Source organism: Talpa occidentalis, unplaced genomic scaffold (assembly GCF_014898055.3).
Source record: "Talpa occidentalis isolate TD23 unplaced genomic scaffold, MPIMG_talOcc4v2.1 talOcc4.2, whole genome shotgun sequence".
NCBI lineage: Eukaryota > Metazoa > Chordata > Mammalia > Eulipotyphla > Talpidae > Talpa > Talpa occidentalis.
In genome coordinates, this window is record NW_023602073.1 from 121123659 (window position 1) to 121147220 (window position 23562).

General features: G+C 35.2%; 1 protein-coding gene across 4 annotated transcripts in view; it reads right to left on the minus strand.

Moving 5' to 3' along the window:
• Positions 1-19113, minus strand: part of TRDN (triadin) — a 306860-nt gene extending 287747 nt beyond the window's left edge. For 2 of the 4 annotated variants that reach the window (XM_054697795.1, XM_054697794.1), the window contains exon 1: positions 18641-19113. In XM_054697795.1, the coding sequence (XP_054553770.1) occupies positions 18641-18662 (22 nt within the window). In that variant the 5' untranslated portion in view covers positions 18663-19113. The remainder of the gene's footprint in view (positions 1-18640) is intronic. The other 2 variants (XM_037518773.2, XM_054697796.1) reach the window with 1 other exon arrangement.
• Between the last annotated feature and the right edge of the window lie 4449 nt (positions 19114-23562).

A 23562-nucleotide genomic window follows, 5' to 3' on the forward strand; every position in this document is an offset into this window, starting at 1 on the left:
TAGAATATTATGAACCAAAGGTAAATTAATAAAAATCTAAACTAATGATTAAAAATGAAATCTAAGTTTTCATAAGCAATCAGAAATTGCTTATGATTTAAAGGGTAAAAAGATATTTTGTTTTATTCGACAGCTATACAACTATTTGACAATGTATATCTATAATGAATATGAGTTAAGTGGCATACAAGTAACTCTGTATTATGAATATTTTTCTTACATACTGTTCATCTTGGGCAGTATCTGATTTCTCCCCTCACTGTAGTCCCATGACCACAGCACCCAGGAACCATCACCATAATTCCTTATTGTCTTCCCTCCCCTGTTTTGACCCCTCTCCCACTGCCTCCCCTGCTGTATGCCTCAGAGCTATGGTTAGCTTGCACGTATTGTCTTTCTCCTGACCCTTTGTTTGGTTTCTCTATACTCCACATATAATATAAACCATCTGATATTGATCTTTTTCCTTCTGAAATATTTTGCTTAGCATAATCCTTCCAGCTCCATCCGTGTTGCCACAAATGGCATGGGCTCTTACTAAAAATGTTGCTCATAAACTAGCCGCATCATCACCTGGGAAGCTTGTTAGAAATGCAGATTCTCAGGTACCACACCAAACCTACAAATCTGCCTTTCAAAGAGTTCCCAAGTGATTCATATATGCTTCAAAGTTTGAGAGGCACTGGGCTTAATACCTATAAATAACTTTCTGTTTCAAGCTCTCCATCATTCTCAGAATATAAGAATGTTAATGTGGGAAAACGCTTAGATCTTTTTAAAGTAACCTCAGGTTGACCCTTTCAATATTATTTCAAGGATACATGAAGTGTAAATTAGAAAAATAAGGCATATTTACTAAGTTATCCCAGAATAAAAATAGTTACTAGCTGCTGTCCTTGAGTTATTATATTTTTAATAGTTACATTTTTTTCTAATTATATTTATCAAAGTATATATTGCTATAAAATTATTATGATTTTGTGATATGGTGGCCAAATATTTTCTCTCGGTCTCCCCTGGTGGCACAGTGGTTGAGCACTGGGCTGTGAAACTGCCCGCAGTCTCTGCAGCACTGATTCGATCCCCGGCTGCCGGCGAGAGTCCCACATGGCTTGACAGACCTCTCCTGCCGCCCACTGCTCCCCTCAGCAGTGTGTTTCGTCGGTCTGCCTGTTCTGTTCCCCGCTCTGGCTCTGGTGAATTCTCTCACCCTCCTGTGCTTCTGACTGTAGCCCGTGCTTGTATAAATAAATAAATAAATCTTTTAAAAAATATATTTTCTCTTAGTACTTCATGCATAGGTTCTCAAAAATGTTGAAAATCAATATTAAATTTAAATATCTAATGTTACATTATATTCTAGGTATCACAAGTCAGTCACATTTATTCAGATGCATTTGTACTATATACATTTTGCATAATATGTTTATATTTTCTCACTACTTATAATTAGCTCTGTGGTTGTTGTCTTTTTCAAATAGCTTCCTTCTACATTTCTTTTTTAAAAAAGATTTATTTATGCATACAAGAACTGGGGTACAGGCCAGAGATACAGGGGGTGAGGAACAGAACAGAACAGGCAGACTGACTGAAATACACTGCTGAGGGGAGCAACATGTGAGACGGGAGAGGGCTGCTGTGCCATGAAGGTAGCTCCCTGGCTGGGAATTGAACTTGTGTGCTGCAGAGGCTGAAGATAGCTTCACAGTGCTGTGCTTAACCCCATGCACCACCAGGGAGGAGGCCCTTCTTCCTTCTACATTTATTAACAAAGATGAGTCTACTGGCATTCAGCCCTTCAGTGAATAACCAATATTTCCAGGTCAAACTAAGGCATCTTCACTTTCCTACAAATCTAACTTTGTTTAGCTAACTAACTCCCAGTTCTTTTTTTCCCCTAATTTTTATTACCTCAGTAATTTTAATTAACCTCATTTGCATTATCTTCTTGCATCCCTTCTTCTAGTTTGTTTTTTTTTTCCTCTAATTGGTTTAATTTGGAACATATTTAAGCACAAAAATCAAATTTAAAATCTGGAGAAACTTTATGCAAATATACTTTAAAATTCCTAAGTGAAAGCTATCTTCAGAATCTGAATATAAAAGGGAGACATATTTATTTTATTCTGAACAGCAAGCAAGGTGATCACACATCTTTCACCCTCCTCAAACAGATCATGTTTAGCTGACATGACTGTGAGTGCTGTGAAATTAATCTCTGACCTGATTTTTTTTTAACTGTGGCAGTGTCAGCTTTCTATTAATAGGCTCCGATCTAGTGAAAAATGTGCATAGTTTCCTGGGGGGGGGTGCAAACCTAGGAATTTGAAGGATACCCATTACAAAGAAGGCCAAGGTGTTCTTTAAAAACTGAGGGAGTTGGGAGGGGACTGTGGTGATGGTGCATGGGTGCCTTGGGGAAGGAAATTCTATGGGGACTCAATCTGAGGGGGTGGGGGAAAGCAAATATTGTCTAAAAAAATTTAAAAATGATAAATGTTAAAATGAAAAAATAAAATGAAAACTGAGGGAGTCTTTTAAAAAAGTTCATTTATAATCTTCTAGACTGGACAATATATATTATATAGTGTATAGGCAAATAATAAAGACATAAATTCTATTAATTATAGAATAATAATTTGTTTTAGAAATGTTCATACAATTGGATGGAAGTAGATTCATTGTAAAGATAAAAAGTGTAATAAATACTGCATAAACTACAACACTTTCTGAAGATTTTCAATTAGCCACTTGTATTAAAGGCAAACCAAAATGAAGCTTCTCTCTAAATTTGTTTTAATGAAGGGAGAAATGTTATTTACTAGAAGTTTAATTTAATAGAAGGGAAGTTGGCATAAGTTTCTACAGAAAGAATAACCTATTTATTCACTATTCTATTATTACTTGTCCCAATAATGAAATCCTATGACATTGAAAAAGGGGCTCCTTTTTAGTTCTGAGGTTTCTTATATAAGAAACCTGAAAAGGAAGACCTATTTATTTGAGTTAAAAAGTGATTTATGTAAAAATATTTCATGGAAAATAAATTTGCAATTCTTCTATGTCAATTTCATGTGAGTTTTCTGAAAATTTGTCTCAGAGCAAAAGAGAGACTTACGGTAATCAGATAAATACTAGTATACTAGCTGATATTGCCACCATAACAAATTCTAAAAATTCTATGGCTTAAAATAATGCAAATTTAGTATTTTATATTTGCCTCCTCAGAAGTACAGTGTCTCAAGCAGCTAAAATCAAGATGTCTGTAGAACTGTATTCCTTCTGGAGGCCTAGTGGAACATTGTGTTCTAGCCCTTTCCAGCTTCTACAAGCTACCATATTTCACAGCCTCATCCTCCATCTTTAAAGCCAGTAGTGACTGGACAAGTGCTAATATCATATCTTCCTCTGACCATACTGATGAATGGTTTTAAATTTTTTAAGTGTTCATATTATTAGATTGGATCCACCCAGATAATCTGGGGTAATTTGATAATTTCTTCACCCAGGCCGTTAATCACACCAGCACATTACCTTTTAGCATGTATGGTAACATATTCATGGGTTCTGGGGACTAAGGCTATCCTGAGGGTTTTTTTTTTTTTTTAAATATTTTATTTATTTATTTATACAAGCACTGGGTACAGTCAGAAGCGCGGGAGGGTGAGAGAATTCACCAGAGCCAGAGCGGGGAGCAGAGCAGGCAGAAGGACCGAAGTACACTGCTGAGGGGAGCAGCGGGCGGCAGGAGAGGTCTGCGCGCCATGTGGGACCCTCGCCTGGTGGCCAGGGATCGAACCGGCACTGCAGAAGCTGCGGGCAGTTTCGCAACCCAGTGTTCAACCGCTGCGCCACCTGATGCCCTATCCCGAGGGTTTTACTATGCATCCCATAATCAATATTCTTGCTAGTGTTCATCAATAGTGCTAATGTATATGCCATTGTATAGCACTTCTGTATACAAAGTTCTGCTTTGGCCTGCTGAATACAGCAGAGTATTTTGTGGGGATCTTAGCATTGCTGAAGTTCCCTGTCCCACAACTGGGACATCTTTTATGTACCTAATCAAAAAATGCCCACTCACATTTGCAAAACCTCCAAATAGGGTATAATTGGAATCAGCTTCAGGGAGTCTATTGATAGCAAGAATTTCTTCTCTCTCTTCCTCTACCTTCTACCCCTCCTCCTCTTTTTTTTTTTCCCATGAACCTATATTCAGAAACTAGCACACTTTATTATAATAGTTAACATTCCATAAGTATTTTAATAGATAAAGGAATAAATACATACATAAATGGATAATGAAACTGGAGAGGTACAGCATTTGTACAGCTACCCGATATCATGCCAAATCTGGTAAAGGCAACTGTATAAGGTAAGTTCCATTATACAATGCGGAGCACAGTTTATAGATTTAATTTGCTAATAAAATGAAGGATGGGTTAGAGGCCTGGAGAATAAATACATAGATGTTTACACAGTAGGTCAGGTTTCTGTTGCCATATTACAAAACATCGCAAATCTTAGTGACCTAAAACAACTATAATAATTTATTTTGCTCAGAAATCTAATTCAGTTACAGCTCAGCAGGGATGGCTAATCTCTATTCCATGTGTATTCCACAGGGTGGCTCACCTGTGATTTATTTACAAGATGATTCACTCACATGACTGGAAAGTTGGTGTTGGCTATTGATTGATAGCTCAGCAGGGTTTATTGGCCAAGAGTCCTGTTCCTCTCATTATGGGTTTACCCCTAGATTGCTTGAATTTTTTATAGCATGGTTTCAAAAACAAGTATCCCAAGAAAGCAAGATGAAAATGACTGGCACTTTTAGGATCTACTGTTAGAAGACAACATAGCATCACTTTCATTATATTTTATTTATTGGGGTTGTCATGTGGGTCTGTCTGGATTCAAGAAGGAAAACAGGCCTCATCTCTCAGTAGAAGAACAGTCTAGGAAACATTACAAGAAGAATAAAGTAGGAAATACTACTGCTGCCACTTGTGACAAACAGTATGTCACAGAGGGGTCCAAATATGAAATGATAGAAACTTAAATTAAAACAAAAATAAAGAGAAAAAATGAAATCAAGAAATGTGCAAATGAGAGAGAATATTTTCAGTAGAATTGCTGAATGGGAAAAATTCATAAATTTCTTCTCATTCAAGAAGAAATTCTTGCAAAATTCTAAATGCATAGGTTGAGCTCTTAGCCTCCATATACCTTTACTTTCAGACAAATAATTCTTCCAACTTTCTTTGACTTTTTTTTCTCCATCACCATTTTTCAGTTTTCCATTGCCCATGAAAAAAGGCCTTTTATCACAGCAAATTGATTATGAAAAGAACTCTATATTATTGTGTATGAATTTTAAGTCACAATATTATATGCATGACTTGGATATTTATTCATCATATAATTGGATGCAGTGAGGAATGTGTTTAAAAGCCTAGCTGTAATTAACTAGAGGGTGGTGTCTGAATCACCTGAAAGGAATGCTGGAGCACAGATTGCTAGGTCTCACTCTCACAGTTTATGATTCAGAAAGTCTGGGGTGTTTCCTAATTAGAGATCTCACTAGAAAGGTAAACCTTCCCACTACCCAGCTAATGTTGATACTGCTGGTCTCGTGTCCTCTCTTTCAGAGCACTGTTACAGAGATGCTAACTTATTTGGAATTTTCTAAAAATTGCTATGTCCACCAAGCTTACATGCATTGCCTTATTTTGACTCAAAATTATTGAAATTAAAATCTGAAAAACATAAATTGGAAACCAAGTAAGAATTGTTTCTTGTATCAAGAACCTTCACAGTTTTTCACAAATCAATTTCTTCTCACTTTTGTTTTCAGAGGTAATAAAATATTAAAAAATGAGTATGAATTCTCTCTTAATCTTTCTTTTCTTACCCACTGAGAGCTAAGCTTTCTATATGAATGAAACTGCTTCTATTAAATTGGAAATTAGATCATTTTTGAGAGCTTCAGGTAGCAAAATGAACATGAAATAGATAAAATTTAATTTCTGTAACTGTCACCTTTTAAAGATAGGAGGTCCTCACCTAGAAATAGGAACAGTGGGACTGGAAACCTAAGTAAGTCTAGCCAGAATTCAAATAGTAGCAATATTTCAATGAATGTCATTAAAGTCAAAATCCTAGAGAAAGGGAGCCCAGCAAACAAGATTTGCCCTTACGCACCAGTGGTCGCCAAGAGAACAAGATGCCAAATCTGATGGGGATGAGCGCTCCAGTAATCAGACAGAAGCTCTGAAAATAAAGTCTGTTTCCAATTACAATGATTGGCAATGAGAAGGCATGGCATTCAATAAATATTTGTTGAAACATCTCATTTTTATGTTGGGTACTGCAAGTCATTTTTCCATGTGTTTCCCATACAGTCAGGGAGGAGTCACTATATATTAGAGATAACTTCTTTAGCTCTGAGAAGTCCTTGCTACCCTAGTTGTTCTCCCCTTGGTCTTCTAAATACAAATGTTATGTCTCACAAATCTTGGTCAATTTCTTTTGAAAAAACTAGCTGGGATATTTCTGGTACATAGTCCCCAAGGTCACCCTTTACTCATGCTTTTCGATTAGACTTATATCTACTACTACCCAATTTGAGTGAACAAGATGTCTTCTTTAGACTGAATGTAACTTTTGATCAAAGATCACAGTACCATGAAATAAATATACATTGATAGATAATCCATTGATGGAAGAACCATAATATATTAAAAATATACACACAAAAAAGGAATGCTCACAGCAATATTGTTTGTAATAGGGCCCTCTCCTATTGAAAAAATATCCAATGGATACATAAATTATGACAGTCATATAATGGAATACTGTACAGTAAGACAAATGACAAAAATAAGCTATATGCAACAAAATAGATGACTTACAGACTTGAATTAATTCAGCAAAAGACGGAATAATACATGCTACATGGTTTCATTTATATAAAGAGCAAATTTGGCAGAACTAAACTGTTGTTTATAGGTGTCGTAGTTATAAAACAAAGTAAGAAAATTATACAAAAGCAAAGCAAGAAAATTATACAAAAAATCAGGATAGCTGTTTCCTGTAAGGGAAGGGATGAAAAAGAGGCTTCTTGATTAGGAAGCAAAGCCGAGTGAGAGTAAGCCATGGGTGGGAGGATGGGCATATGCAGCAGAAATGACAGAAATATTGTTTCCTGTTCTGGATGTTGGGTATCAGTTCCACTATTATTTAGTAAAGGATGTGTATGTGTGTGTGTGTGTGTGTGTGTGTGTATAAACATATATATATATACTGCAATGCAGCTTTCAGTGTCTACATTTTACAAAAAAAAAATTCAAGAAAAATTGTAAAACATTAAAAAAATGATATTTCCTTAAACACTGAGCTGCTGAGATGACTGGACTCCTGATAACTTAATGGGACAATATAATTCAAAACTTGTCACAGTTACCTACTTCTTTTTTCACTTGCAGAAAGAGATCTTCAATATTTTGGCTTCTAGGTCAGTGCTATGTAATGACTTAATTTTAAGTGAGTTCCTACATGATTAGAAAACATACCTGTCATTTTGGTAATGTTGCAAAAGATTCAAGAAACATGGGAGGTACTCTGAACAGACATGTAGAGTTCAACATGTCACAATATAGGGTGACTCAAGTCAGCAAATATAATCCACCCTCGTTTGTTATTTAGCTTCTGTAAAACTATATGTGGCAATTTTGCAAAGTACTGCCTTTCAGTTTACCCATCAAAGCTGCTTCCACCTGTGTCTCTCCTCAAATTATGCTGTCACTTCTCAACTCATTAGCTCAAGGACACAGAAAATAAGCCATCACCTTTCACTGATTTTTCCCAAGGGGGAATTGTATCATTCCGTTTGGCTTTTGAACATGTTGCCCCACACCTGCTTAAAGTGATCATCTTTTTCTTTCTGCTATAAAATTATAAGAGAAATTCAAGGCAGACAAATATATTTCAGTAAGGCTTTCATTTTATTCCAAATAACTTGCCATTTTTTAAAACTAGATGGGAATACTGTATTTAGAATACTAATACTTAATTGGTAACTGACTGGAAAATATTTAAAAGACCCTCCTAACAATTAGAATCCCCTTCTTTTGACCTACAAAGAATCTTTTAAAACTGGAAGATCATGAAGTTTAGGGTCTCTCATATTTGAATGCCCTCATCCTCAGTCTTAATATGGTATCTGGTAAAGGCAAATATATATATATATAGCAAACATATATGTGTGTATATATATATATATATATACCCATAAAATAAAACAAAATATAGACAAGTACTTATCAAAGTCAGCAATTTTGTCTCTCTCCATCCACAGGTTAATGACAGCATGAAAGAAAGAATATGCCAACTTTCAAAACACCTGGTTATTGAAAGCCTGTGTCACTGAAAAGCAGGGGATTAAGGCTAGATGATGATTATAATGATTTACTTATCCAGGACCTAAAAGTATCTCAAATCCAGAAAGATTAGGCAGAAACTGAAGTGTTAAACCTGGTCTAGTTAATTTGAGGGAGAATAAAATTTTCTGTCTACTTTCACAATTACCATTTCTAATAAAACTATTTCACTCACTAAGAACAAAATTTCTAGAGCGTTCTCTGACATATTTTTTTATGTCAGCTATTTCTACTATTGTAGGTTCCTTCTAGACGTCGATGCCTTGGACTAAGAACAAACATCCTTGATAAATTTGTATTCCTAGCATGTTGAAAATCCTCGTCTTGCTTTAGAGCTTAATATAATGCTTTACAGATGTCTTAACAAGACCGACTGGCATATACCCCTAGTTCTGATAGTACTTAGAATAACACTGACCACATAATTTGCTTTCATTTCATAGCAGATTTCTCAATATTATCCTGAAGAAACTTACCTAGTGAGTACATCTAGCGGTCAGTATGATTCCTTCATGAAGTGGAAATAGTGCTCCACATATGCAAACTGAGCTCAAAGTAACAAATTTGGAGACCAAAAACAGTAATAGAAACATAAATATTGGGAGAACCCCTCACTTAGGAGGGGAACTAGGGATCACCACAATAAATAACGCAAGAAAAATCAGAATTGAGACATCCAAGTTTTCAACATTATAGCAATAGAGTGCCTTAACAAAAACAGAGTTTTTTAAAACAAGATTTTACCAAATTTCTTAGATAACACTGATCCTTGGTCATCCAAAGACTTTATCCCACAAGATAGCTAGGTCTCATCCACCACCTATCTCTTTCCTTCATCTCTGCAGTGGCTAAAATTGGTTTTGATACTTTTATTCCTTGACCAACTATTTTACCTTTCCAACAATGGAATGTGCACTGCAAATTATCAATATCAATATTGATAATTGAAATTGAAAAAAAACCTTTTGAATAAAAAGATTTACTTATTTATGCATACAAGAGCTGGGGTACAGACCAGAGGTGCGGGGGGTGAGAGGATTCACCAGAGATAGAGTGGGGAACAGAACAGGCAGACTGACTGAAATACACTGCTGAGGGGAGCAGCAGACAGACAGGAGAGGTCTGCTGTGCCAGATGAGTTGTTCGTTGGCTGGCCAGGGATCGAACTCAGGCAGCATTGGCTGCGGATAGCTTCACAGTGCTGTGCCTAACCACTTGTGCCACCAGGGAGGCCCCCAAAGTTATTTGTATTGTGGATGGAAGTTACTTAAAGATTGGATCACAACACAAAAGTTTCAAATTTCTACATAGAATATTTCTTTTTATTTTTTGGTTTTCACATTTTTACTAAGACATAATTAAGATACAAGTATATAGATATTAAGAGTTTCATATAATGGATTTTGATAATTATATACATTTAGATACTATTATCCCAAATCAGATACAGCCATCATTCTCAGAAAGTTCCTTTTGTCCCTTTGCAATCAACACCAAAGTCCTACCCCATCATTATAGATTAGTTTCACCAGTTCCTGGGCTTCACAGAAATAGAACTATTCATTATGTACTTTTATGTGACTAACTCATTTTGATTCATATGATTATTCTGAGATTTATCTAAATTATTGTGTCTCTAGCCTGTTATTTATAATTGTTGAATATTATTCAACTGAATTAGTGTACATAATGTGTTTATCAATTTTCTTATTGATGGAAAATTGGAGTGTGTCTTGTTTGGAGCTATTAAGAAAAAAATGCTGTGAAAAATCTTGTAGAGGTTTTTAGTAGATATAAACTCATTTTTTTTAGTTAATACCTAGTTGCTGAATCCTAGAACACACATATATTTAATTCATTAGAAATTGCCAAACAAGTCTCCAAAATTGTTTAACATTTTGCATAGTATTTTTTTGATATTTCTTTTACGTTTTAGATTATTTTTTCTAAAGTAACTTGCATTATAAAGTTATATTAGTTTCAGGAGTATATAGTTAAAAATCATGAAGAAATAGAAAACTTGAACATATCAATTACAAGCAAGGAAATAAAGGATTAATCAAATATCTCCTGCAAAACAAAAGATGACTTAACTAAGTTTTCCCAAACCTTCAAAGATAAACTAATACCTTTCCTTCTCAACTCTTACAACAAAGTGAAGAAGAGGGAATGCTTCAAAACATATTTTTATGAAGCCAACATTAATCTGATACTAAAAGAGACAAGGAAATCTCAAAGAAACAAAACTACAGGCCAATATCCCTAATGAACATAGACGTAAAAATCCTCAGAAATACCTTAGTAAACTGAATTCGCCAATACATTAAAAATATCATACATCATGACCAAGTGTGATTTATTCCAATGATGTAAGAATGGTTCAACATTCACAAATCAAAGTAACTTATCACACTAACAAAAGGAAAAGATATAAATCATATGAAAATATTAATAAATGCAGAGAAAATAAATGCAGATAGTATTTTACACCCTTTTGATAAAAACCTCTCCAAAGGATGGATAGAAGGAACCTATCTCAATATAAGAAAGGCCATATCTGAAAAACCCACAACAAACAAGATGACAAAGATGTTCGCTTTCACCACTATAACTCAACATTGTATTGGAAGTCCTACCTAAAGCAATTAGGCAGAGAAAGCTAAATGTAATCTAAATTTAGAAAGAAGAAACAAAGCTATTACTATTTGCAGATGGCAGAAAATATACACAGCAAACCCTAAAGGCTCAACATGTATATATATATTACATTAAGTTCACTACTAAATTCCAACTGTATCCTTCACCATAAAACTGACACCTAATACCTAGTGTACCAACCTCCCATTCTCCTTCTCTTCTGGTAAATATTAGCTGGTCTTAAAGTCTGAAGGTGTATTTTTGATTTATTTGGTTTACCTGTTTTCTCTACATAACACATGAGTGAAATCTTATGTACAAAGTGGAGTACTACTCAACTACACTAAAAAAGGTAAAATTTTAGAATTTACAAAAACATGGATTTACATAGAGGGCATCATGCTTAGTGAAATAAGTCAGAGAAAGACAAATACCATATGATTTCAGAATAGGACACTTGTCATCATTTTAAAGTTATAAGCAAGTTTCAATGTTGCTTACTAAGATTATAAACAATAACACTGCTTTGTTCAACTAAATTAAGCAACCTTTAACTCATAAGTCCAAGCTCTAGTCATGTGTTTTAAATTTTGTCCTGTCTTCATTTTCAAGATTATTTTTTGTTCTTTCCTGTTTGTTTTTAAATTTACTATATTAGATTCAAGGACCTTGTATTTATTCATCTTCCTGCCCCACTGTCTGACATTTAGGTGTTATAGGTGTTACACCTGGTACAATAGGTGTTAAAATACTGAATATGACACATTCTGACATGACAAACTTCGTTATAAATGTCCTTACATATTGTAAGTTGGTAATTATAGGTTAGTTATTAGTACCATTGAATCTAAAATTGTATTGCATTTCAATACCAAGGAACCAGTCTATCTAAATGAATTCTTGCCTCAGGATGTCTGAAATAAAACAAAATTTCCTGTGTAAAAAGAAGGCTGTTGACAGTAAACAGTGTATGTTCTTATAGGTTAAAAGAGTGTAACTTTAACTTATTTAAGTAAAGACCACATGTCTTAGACTCTGCCACAGACAGAAAATACCTAAACCATATATATTTAAATGTATATTTAAGTACACTATAAGTAAGATGGACTCTGGTTTATGAGAAAACAGCTCATTTACATACCAAAGGATCTTTCAAAATTGTAAATTCCACGTGCCTTTGACAGCTTGACTTCAGGCACAGAGATGTGGAGATGTTTGATGTTCAGAGAGCATAACTTGTACAGAGAGGAGCAGGACTTTATTCATTACACTTTTGTGAAGGATATTCCTTTTAACTTTCTTTGAAGAAATTACTATCTTTTTGGACCAGAAAGTTCATCTATCTCTGTATAACTCTCACTTGGGGCAAAACATGTTTATATGACTCTCAAATAAACACTTCCTATCAGAAACCATGCATGACATTCATATTATCCACAGAAAATTGGAATCAGGGGCAGCAAGCACTTAACCTTGACATATCTTTCTAGAATTTATAAGATAAACATAATCTAAATTCTATAAACTTGGAATTATTAGTGCATAGCTATTGATGAAAATTTATGCCTAACTTGCTGTTTGTAAATGCATTATTTAAGAGAATATACATTTTTAAATCATATTAAGCACATCACCTAAAAGTTTCTTTTTTTATTTTAAGGAATAAAAGAAAATGTTTTAAACTCCAAGTAACTACAAGTATAAAACAAAAAGCTTAACTAGAAAATTTTAACCAATCTATGCAATCTCTTTTTAAGTTGATATTTTCAACATTAATATAAATGATTTTACAATTGCTTACTTATACCATTTTATGTGTCTTTCATATTAAATATTGTTCACTTATTAAAAATTAATGCACACAGCTTTGGAAGCTTTACATCTCTGAAGATTCGTAAGTATAATAGCTGAATATCCTCAATTCATTTTCATACAGTTAAAGTAGAATGGTTATTAAATTATAGTCACAACGATGACAAAAATACACAGGAAAAAAAATAAGAAGCATTTAAACTGTGTTTAAGGAGTGGGGGAAGAGTTAACTATTATAAATAACCGAACTGTCTTAATGGAACCCAGCTAGGGTTGACTCTACAAAGATAGAGTTGCTGTTCACATTCCAGTACAGATTTTCATCATGAGTGCTCTACACAATTAAAATGACCTACACTTGATTTGCCAACTAATATGATCATGTTAAAGTTGAAAAATTTGGACCTCCCTGTTGGCATAGCGGTTAAGTCTCAGTGCTATCAAGCTATCACCAGCCACTGCCACCTGAGCTGGATCAGCTTGAGTTCAATCCCTGGCCAGGGAGCTGACCCACATGGCTCAGTAGACCTCTCCTGTCTTGCCTGCTGCTCCCCGCAGCTGTGTATTTCAGTCAGTCTACCTGTTCTGCTCCCCACCATGTCTCTGGTGAATCCTCTCACCCCCTGCACCATGGCCTACACCCCAGTTCTTCTATGCATAAATAAATACAAATAAATTTTTTTTTAAAAAGTTGAAAAAGTTCCTCTGCCTATATTTATCACAATGAATCAAGACTCACCTCCTATATGGTATGTGGTTCCTCCTGTAAGGCCCACCATTTTTCCCAGACCATGTCTGGTTATATAGTAGGCCTGGTGCATGGTCCATATTTCTGACTGGAAACCACATATTTGCTACTGCTTGTAATTGTTTTACCACTTCATTGTCAGCCCTGTACTACTTTCTCTTTCTGATTTTCTCTTTTTTTTTTTTTCAAAGATTTATAATAGGTAAAACCTGGAAACAACCCAAATGCCCAAAAATAGATGACTAGATCAAGAAGATGTGGTATATATATACACATGGAATATTATTCAGCAATAAAAAAAAGATAAACTCATGCCATTTGCAGCAATGTGGATGGAGCTAGAAGGAATTATGCTCAGTGAAATAAGCCAAAAGGAAAAAAGAAAAATATCAGATGGTTTCACTTATAACAGGACTATAGGGGAACCAAATAAGACATCAGCGTAAAAAAAAAAAATAATAACAGTACAAAACACAATAAAGCAAAACCAGACAATTACAAATCAGAGACATCCTGCAGGGAAGGAGGAGGAAGAGGGGTCAGAGGGAGGGAGGGAGGAGCACAGGGGCCTGTGGTGATGGTGTACGGGTGCTTTGGGGAAGGAAATTCTATGGGGACTCAACCTGAGGGGGTGGGGGGAAGCAAATACTGTTTGAAAAAAATAAAAAATTAAAAAAAATTAAAAATTAAAGAAGATTTATTTATTTATGCATACAAAAACTGGGGTACAGGCCAGAGATGCAGGGGGTGAAAGTAGGAAGGAAAACAGGCAGATTGACAGAAATACAGAGCTGAGAGGAGCAGCGGGCAAGACTGGAGAGGTCTGCTGTGCCATGTGGGTCACCTTCCCCACCATGTGGGTCACCTTCCCCAGCCTGGGATTCAACTTGTGTTGCAGTAACTGCAGATTGCTTCATAGTGCTGGCGATTAACTCCTTGTGCCACCAGGTAGGCCCCTCTCTCTGATTTTCAATTGAACTATATATCCCACTGGTTTCCACAATAATGTTTGATATAAAAGTATAACTTCATAGTGTATAAAAAAATGACCAGTTTTGCCCTAAAACAACCTTCAAGAAAAGAATTCTGTACATAGTACAACAAGTTTTCTGTTGAATGCATAAATGCATTTTAATAGTTTAGAATCTGAGGATATAACCTCTTATAATTAAAAAAAATTCTATTAAGTGTTCTAGTAAATGCTAAATTAATCATATATAAGCTTCACACAAACTAGAAACCCCTACATAACAAATTGTATTTTCCTATATTTTGGAGGTATTGGGGCCCAGAGAAAACAATTATATAAATATTATTATTAATCATAACTTGACTGCGTTAGTTAACTGGCAGTTTAAAACCATTACATATTTTACTTATTTTTTAATTTTTAATTTTTTTAATTATTTATTTATTCATACAAGAGCTGGGGTATGGGCCAGAAATGTGGGCGGCGGGTGGTGAAAGGATTCACCAGAGACAGCATGGGGAGCAGAACAGGCAGGCTGACTGAAATGCTCCCAGACCCACTGCTGAGGGGAGCAGTGGGTGAGACAGGAGGGGCCTGTTGCACCATGTGGGTAGCTCCTTGACTGGCCAGGGATCGAACTCGTGCTGCAGAGTCTGTGGATTGCTTCAGAGTGTGGTGCTTAACTCCTTGCACCACCAGGGAGGCCCTTTACTTATTATTTTTTTAAAGTTCAAAATTTTCAAAAAGTTATTAAAAATTAAATAAACTTTACTTGACAATCAAAATTACTCAACATATGTATTTGTATGATATATGCTGGCAAACTGAACCTGAAATAGTTGTTTCAAACAAGCCTCAGAAGGGGAAGCTAACCTTGGCACTTATCTAGGAGTAACGACCGTTGGAAAGAAGGCAGAAGGCTATTTATAGTCCTAACCCTTAGCACTGGTTGAGTTCGATCTAATCTGAGACCTGATCTAACCTTTCTGATGTAGCATGGACCAAACCAGAGCAGGGCCTAATGAGACTCCCATGAATCTCTGATTTAACATTAAGAGTCAATGGTGTCATTTCACCAAAATTCTTTGTGGTTCAGCTTTGTCCTGGTTCTAATTCATTCTAATTTATTGTTCCATATCTGAAACACAGTTCCATATCTGGCATTACTTCCATTCTCCATCAGATGATGTAATCCAACTTGGAACACGCAGTGGAAATCTCTGTGAGAAATTCAGTAGGTTTGTAGACATGACCTGCACTATAGTTAAATAAATGCTGGGATAAGCCACAGGAAACATTAACTGTGTCATCAGATTTTACCCACTCATCAATAACCGTTACAGTCTCAGTTTTCCAAAAATTGAGGTGAGGACAGTGGAACTGCTCTCTAAAAGGCTCCCCTGGCTCCTAACTTCCTGAGTAATAAAAGGTGATGGCTTGCTTTGTGACAATTCAGTGGAAAGAGAAACCCCTGCACATCCAAAGGCTGCTGATACTGATACTGTTTACGTTTCAGTAATGTGTCCAAAAGTAGTGGCAAAAGAAATATAGCAGATGTGGGCCTCTCTGGTGGTGCAGGCGGTTGAGCACCGCACCATGAAGCTGTCTGCAGCCTCTGCAGCGCAGGTTCGATCCCAGCCAGCCGGCGAGAAGCCCACATGGCACAGCAGACCTCTCCTGTCTCGCCCGCTGCTCACCTCAGCAATATATTTCATCAGTCTGCCTGTTCTGGTCCCTGCTCTGTCTCTGGTGAATCCTCTCACCCTCCCGCGTATCTGGCCTGTACCCTGGTTCTTGTATAAAAATAAACAAATCTTAAAAAAAAAAAAAATTAGGCAGATGAGAAGAAAAAATATCCCAGGCAGAGAGAATAACCTGTACCAAGACGCTGTACAAAAGTACTCTCTTAGTAAAGACTGAAGGAAAGTTATTGTAACTGGGCCACAAAAACAAACAAATAATAATCATAAAGACAAAATGAAAAGCGTGTAGTAAAGCAGTATGCAAGGAATGTTGGATTTCTCTGTAGTGACAGAGAAAGACTATGGTACTAACCAGAGAACTAAAGTTCATTTGAGTTGGCAGTCTAATTTTCATTTGAGAAACATGATTAATAAATCATTCCAGAAAAAGGAAGAGTATATAGCTGGTGTTCAGATGACTTAAATTCTATGAATTGTGATGGCCAAGGAGTAGGAAATGACGATTACCCAGGAACAAGATGGTGTTTTTACATTATTAATTTATTACCAATTCAATACTTTTATAAGGATAACTCCAAGAGGTTTTCCAAAAAATTTTTAAATTCTCCATGGGGAAAGAAACCGATAAAAAATTTACCTATAAAAATGCTGCATAAATCAAGGTCTAGTAAACCCACAGGCATATCAAAGTTGTTTTGGCCAATTGACCTGCATCAGCTGGCCATCCACATCCTGTGCAGAGGTAAGGAAATATATCCATAGGTATGTTAATGATGTGGGTAGAGTTAAGCCAATTTTTGTAGATGGCTTTCTTTAAGACAAACTAAATGTCATGTGATAGAGAATATCTAAGGAAAAGGGAAAAAATGCTATTTATATTTAGTTACCAAATACTGAACTAAAATTGGTAAAGTGTTAAACCTGATATCCTCTTTCAGAAAAGGAAAAACACAAACTAGATTATGGGAACTGGCTTCTAATCTTGGCCTCGTTGTGGTCTTGAGCAAGTCACAGAACCTCTAAGTTACAGTTTCTTTTTCTGCAAAATGGAGATACTAATGCTCACTTAATTGAATTGTATGAAGTTTAAATAAGAAAATACGTATCAAATCCTGAGCAAAAGGCCTGATATACAGAAATCTCTCAGAAACTGTTTTTATTAATTTGGGTGACAGACTAAATTTCTCAGTAGAAGGTATAAGTAAAACATTTCTCCTTATAAAATATTGACTGAATACTTCCAACTCTGAAGTCACTGTATGTCCATATTAATGTCTGCCCAAAGAGCCAAAACTACAAGTTCTATTTTTTTAAGCTGTCTGATTAAAAGCAAACCAGTGCCTCATTCAACATGGAAGTTGTGGATAATACCACCTGTCTAATTTTCTTACAGCTGTCAGAAACAAAGTTTAGATCCACCTCCCAAATTTTTACCCCAACTAGAATGGGATTATGTATGTATTCAAAATGTTTTAGCTGTTATAAAGGGTACTTTTAGTCAAAGAAAAAGTATATTTACATAAATGCATATATTTTACATATATGTAAAGTTACAAATAATAAAGATTATAATAAGTTTTACTGAGGAGATGTATCTTACCAGAATTAACATTAAATCAAAATTATTTTTAATATAAAATAAAATTCAACATTTGGAAGGAAAAAGAAGTGAAAATGAACTTCATGTGTGTGAAAGATCGATTTTCCATACTCAACTGTTTAATTTTTAAATTTCATTGATCTGTAATAATCTTGGGCAATTTCAAACCTTATCTCTGAATATCCATAAATATTTGTTAAATACACAGCCTATAGAGCACTTATATCTTAAATTGTATATAAAATATATGTTTGTGTTTATATACTCTAGTTAGACAAAAAAACAAATTTAAGATATCTAATTAAAATATCAAAAACTTAAAAATCCTCAAAATTATTTTTCTAAGTTTGAATATTGAAGGTATTATTATAAGTTCTTGATGACCTCCTTTCTCGCAAGCCTTGTATTTTTGCTAGGTAAGATATCAACCCTAATGCTACATGACCAGAGCTATTTATAGAGGTGTGGGAGACAACTGTTAACTAGTGGGGCTTTTGGCATAGCAAAGAACAGTTTCCACATGCAAAAATTCAGAGAAACCTCTTCTCACTCCCCCAACACACAGATCTGCCAGCCTCTCATCTTCCAAATTCATTCTCTGATTCAGTATCATTGATCAAGAAAATTGTTTAAAAACCCCATTTTAAGTCAACACATTAACTGTCAATGGCCTGCTAATTTCCACCTTTCAATTTTCTAGATGATACTATTGGAAAATGATAGCAATACCTTCAGCAGTGATCTCAGTCATGGTGGATGGAGGAAGGAAAAGGCAGGTGAAAAGTTCCAGTTAAGTGGCACTTCGCAGAATAAGTTAGGATTGGAGAACTGTTGGTTCTGTGAGAAAACGTGAGGGCTCTTCGTCTTCGTTTTCCTGGCTGTTTCTGCTGCTCCTTTGTTGTCCTGTTGAACTTTGTCTCTCCTCTGCAGAGTTCTCCCCCTGGAAACAACCTGAGCCCTTTCCAAACAGCACTTGTGGCTCAGCAGAAGTATCAGCTTCAAACAAAAATAGCCTCATCTCCCTAAGACTCCTCTTCAGCACTTTTTTTTTTGGCACTCTAGGGGAACACACACACACACACACACACACTCCAACTCTCCAGCCCCAAAGAGAGATAGGGAAAAAAAAGGCAAAGGAATTAAAGAGAACTGTCTAAACCCCCGCTGTTTCCCTAAGATAATTACAGATCTTGGGGGTCTATGTCAGAAAACATGAAATAAACAGTTGAAAGTAACCTTATCTGTGATAGCTCAGATTTATTCTTAGTGCTCTTGATTTTCAGAACATTCTTCTTCCCCTTATTTAGTGTGGGGAGGGTCGTTTAATGTCTACTCGAGGCAAAGGGGAGGGTAATCTTTAGTCATTTTCTTCAAGTTTACTCCCTATTGGTCTAAACCCACTTAGCAAGTTCAGTTACTTACATAAGACTACACTTAAAATTGCAACTATTAATTTTGATGATTTCTTTTAGAAAATTAAGATTTTCAAAACATTAGCCAATAAGAACTATGCAATGTGAAGTTATATCGACACTTGCAAACTAATGAATAGATTTTTTCATTCTCTGAAATATTTTACTAAAAACAAAATATCTGAATTTATCTATGCAGTAAAAGGAAGAGAATGTGACAAAGTTTAGAATTCCAGCCCACGTTTTAGTAAAAGATTTCACCATTTCCCTCCCTCAACTTCAGAAAAAAATAAAATGAAAAGGCTCATAGCAGCTAACAATTAGCCAAATTGGCTGATTAGCATTTCACCTTCCCACTCCTAGACAGGTGTTAATGAGCAGAGAAATATTCAATAGTTGGTGGTTGGAAGGAGAAGGAGAATCAAAGGGCACTGATAATCACAAACTCTAGCCAATCCGTGAATAATCAAGAGTTGACTATTTTATTCTCATATTCAACTCGATAAATGTTTGTGTAAACTTTTATTCTTATTTGCTGTTTTTGGTTGTCAAAACCTCTGGAACTTGAATAGTGCTTTAAAAATCACAAAGCAACTCCATGTACATGGTTCTAACATGCGAGACTCAGTAGAGAACCAAGACAGCTATTTCCAATGATGTCCTTCATGTGAGCAGTTTTGCCTTTATTTGTAGCTATAGTTCGTTGCACAATAGCAAGTGCTCATATATCAGGTGAACGAACAGATGAATAAGTGAGCAATCTTAATTCACAAAACAAGAAATAATTTCAGGTGACACAATTTTGAACAAGTTCTTAAACCTAAGACTGGACTTAGAGGCTTTTGACTACAACAATATCTTTTCCAAGAGCTAAGACTTTGTTGCCAGTAAAGGGGATGACTATAAACTAAGTTCACCAGCAAATGGAAAGATGCAAACTCACAGCACCCTATTAAAACACAAGTTGTTTTTGCTTTCCAATCACAGAAGGAAGTAAACCGAAAGTATAACTCTCATTTTACCCCCAAAAGGCTTCTCCAGTCAATATCACTGCAGATGCTTTGCATCTTCCGTTTTCAATCACTTTCATGGTCTTTCACTGTAGTTAATTGAAGAAATAATACTACCTTATGTAACTCATTAAGAATTTACACCAGACAGAGCCAAAATAAAATGTGCTAACTTAGAGGGGGTGAATGCAATTTCAAACTCTTATTTAATACAGGGACTCCCGGGTGGTGCAGAGGTCAAGTCTCAGTGCTTTCAAGCTATCTCCAGCCATTGAAGCATGAGTTCAATCCTGGCCAGGGAGCTGACCCACATGGCACAGCAGACCTCTCCTGTTTTGTCTGCTGCTTCCCTCAGCAGTGGATTTCAGATCTGCCTGTTCTGTTCCCCACTCTCTCTGGTGAATCCTCTCACCTCCTCAACCCCGCACTCCTGGCCTATAGGACAAAACTGATTGGCAGTGCATGAGATAATGAAGTATTGTTTTTAAATGACTTTTTAACATTTTTTACTTTGTATTATTTTATGATTTGTACATATAAATAAATCTTTAAAAAAAAAAACACAGCAAACTCTTCTTTAATACAAACTTAAAGTGAGACTATACAGCAAAAACACTAAATTGTCAATGACTGACATTACTCAAATTCCCAATCACTAATTTTATGTTATAGATTCTGGGGGGAAAAAGAATAAAAAATATTCTAGCCAATAAATATGCTTGTATGATAAGTTTTTTAAACCTATTTGTTAGAAGTATAGATAGAATCAGAAATCAGAATATTTCTCATTCTGAAAAGTTAATACAACTATTTCAGGTTATTTAAAATCAATTTTTGAACTATACCTTTGAGTTTCAAATTGAACCATGAAGTTTGCCAAAGCAAGTAACTCACATTCTTCTAAAAGTATATACCCCCTTCTTCAGGACACTCAAAGAACAAAACTTGACAAACAATACATCTGTCTTATGTCAATTTTTTGCCTTTTTTCATTTTTAAAGATATTCACATTAAAGGACTTTACCAGATTGCTGGACTATTCACCATGATGGGAAGTCGTAGTTCTCACTTCTGAGAAATAGCTTCAGATGTACTCTCACAATTTCCATTTCTGGAATATTAGCACAGGTACACTTACCCTAGTTTTTTGCATACAGAGACAATGACAAACTGGGACATTAGCAACTGACTTAGTCTATAATATTCAGTGGTAAACCATGAAAATTTGAAACATTATGAAATATTGCAGGTAGTCCAAACTGCCTCTCCAATCTGATTATATTGATCATTATTCCTTTTCACTACATGTTTTAAATATTCAAGCTAGTAGACAGAAATATTTTTCCTTAGAGCAATTTTTTTTAACCTGCCTACTCTGCCAGGTATTATCATAAACTAACAGTCAGTAAGACTTATACTGCATTTGGCTCTGAACAAGATAATTTCATCCACATTGAATTTCAGAACAAAATACTATTCAGGAAGCAGTCAGATTTCTACCAGAAAATCATAAAATAATACAAAGTAAAAAAATGTTAAAAAGTCATTTAAAAACCATACTTCACTATCTCATTCACTGCCAATCTGTTTTGTCCTATAGTGTGAGAGAATACATGTATATATGTATGTATATGAAGAGATATATTTGGGAGTAAATATTTACTTACCACTAGTCACCTATTTCTCAAGAATGGATATATTTGAGAGACATTAGAGTTTTAGGGATACTTCTCAAGGTTTTCTATTTCTTAATTTACAGACACAAATGCTCTTACTGGAAAACATAAGAATTAGTGTAAATAGAAATAAAATAATAAAGTAACCCTTGTACAATATTATACACTGAAGCAGAATACAAGCAAATTTGTAGGATATATAATTGGGATAAAAGTGCCCTTGACTTGAATCTTAAAATAATAATAAGCACACCTTTTTTATGACCCCAATTTTTCATGTTAATTTTAGTAGGAAACAAAGATAAATGGACAACTGGAATGATTTTGGAAAGAGGTGGGAAATAGCATGGCATAATATAAGATATTATATTTGAGTTTATGGAATAGAAGCTACTGTTTCAATGTCTCTCTGAAGTAACTTACCAAGAGAAATATATGTAAGAGAAAAATGCTTTACTTCCAGCTTTTTGAAGAAGGAAAACTTGGCAAAAACAAACTAGATATAGGAAGGATAAATATTGACTTTTAAAACCTTAGAATGAAGAGAGAAAATACGAAACTAGAAACGTTGAAAGTGAACTTCAAGGCCATTTGATTTTATTTGCTTTCATCTGACCTTGAAATTCCACATAACCCAGAAATTCCTCTGAATCTCATTTGATAAACTCCGTCTTTACAATCACCAGAAAAACCTCAATTGAACTATTAGTTCATTAATGTTACTTCATCTCCTTGCTGCTGCTCACTTCATTTTAAATTGTTTTGTGTTTTATTTGTGTCACGGAAAATCATTCTGTCCCTACTACTTTCTCTAAATGGCCTGTGCGTATTTCTTTAACCAAAGGTTGAAAGTCATTCCATAGGTTTGGCTTATGATCTGATTATTTAGAAACTGTGTAATCCAGCTGGTTTCAAATGACAGAAAGCATTCCAGTGCAATTAAAAACTTTCCTCTCTTTAACTCTGACTCATGAATAGCTGAGTCTCCAATATCAGGCTTCTTTCCTCACACACATTTGACATTGTCAAACTTTCTTTCAAATATTTGCTTAGGTCAATCCAGTCTTCAATTAACAAAGGCAATGGATGGCCCTTCCTTCTCAGTGATTCCATTCTCTGAAGAGCTGGCTTCTGTCTGCTTCCACTGTCTACTTTATAAGAATCTGCAATATCCTGCAGTAGATGGTCCCTATGAAGTCTAAATTCAGAGGACTGCTTTCCCCTCTGCAGCCTCTCATACATGACCTTCAGTCTGTAGTTTCAGATGCTGATCTAAAACGATTTATGATTTATGCTTCTTTATTTTTTTCTTATCAGAGCATAAATACCTCTCATAAAGATAAAATATATACTAGCTGGTTCTTCCGTGCAAATTTCTTTTCTCTAAAAATATTTTAAATGGATATATCTATTCGCTAATTTTGAAAAAACTCACCTCAATATCATATTCTTCTCATTCTGATGTTTTACATTATCAATAATACAATCTGTTGTAGCTGGTTTATCACTCTGAAATACCAACTGAAGTCATTGTGTCTGTGAGCTTACTTTTA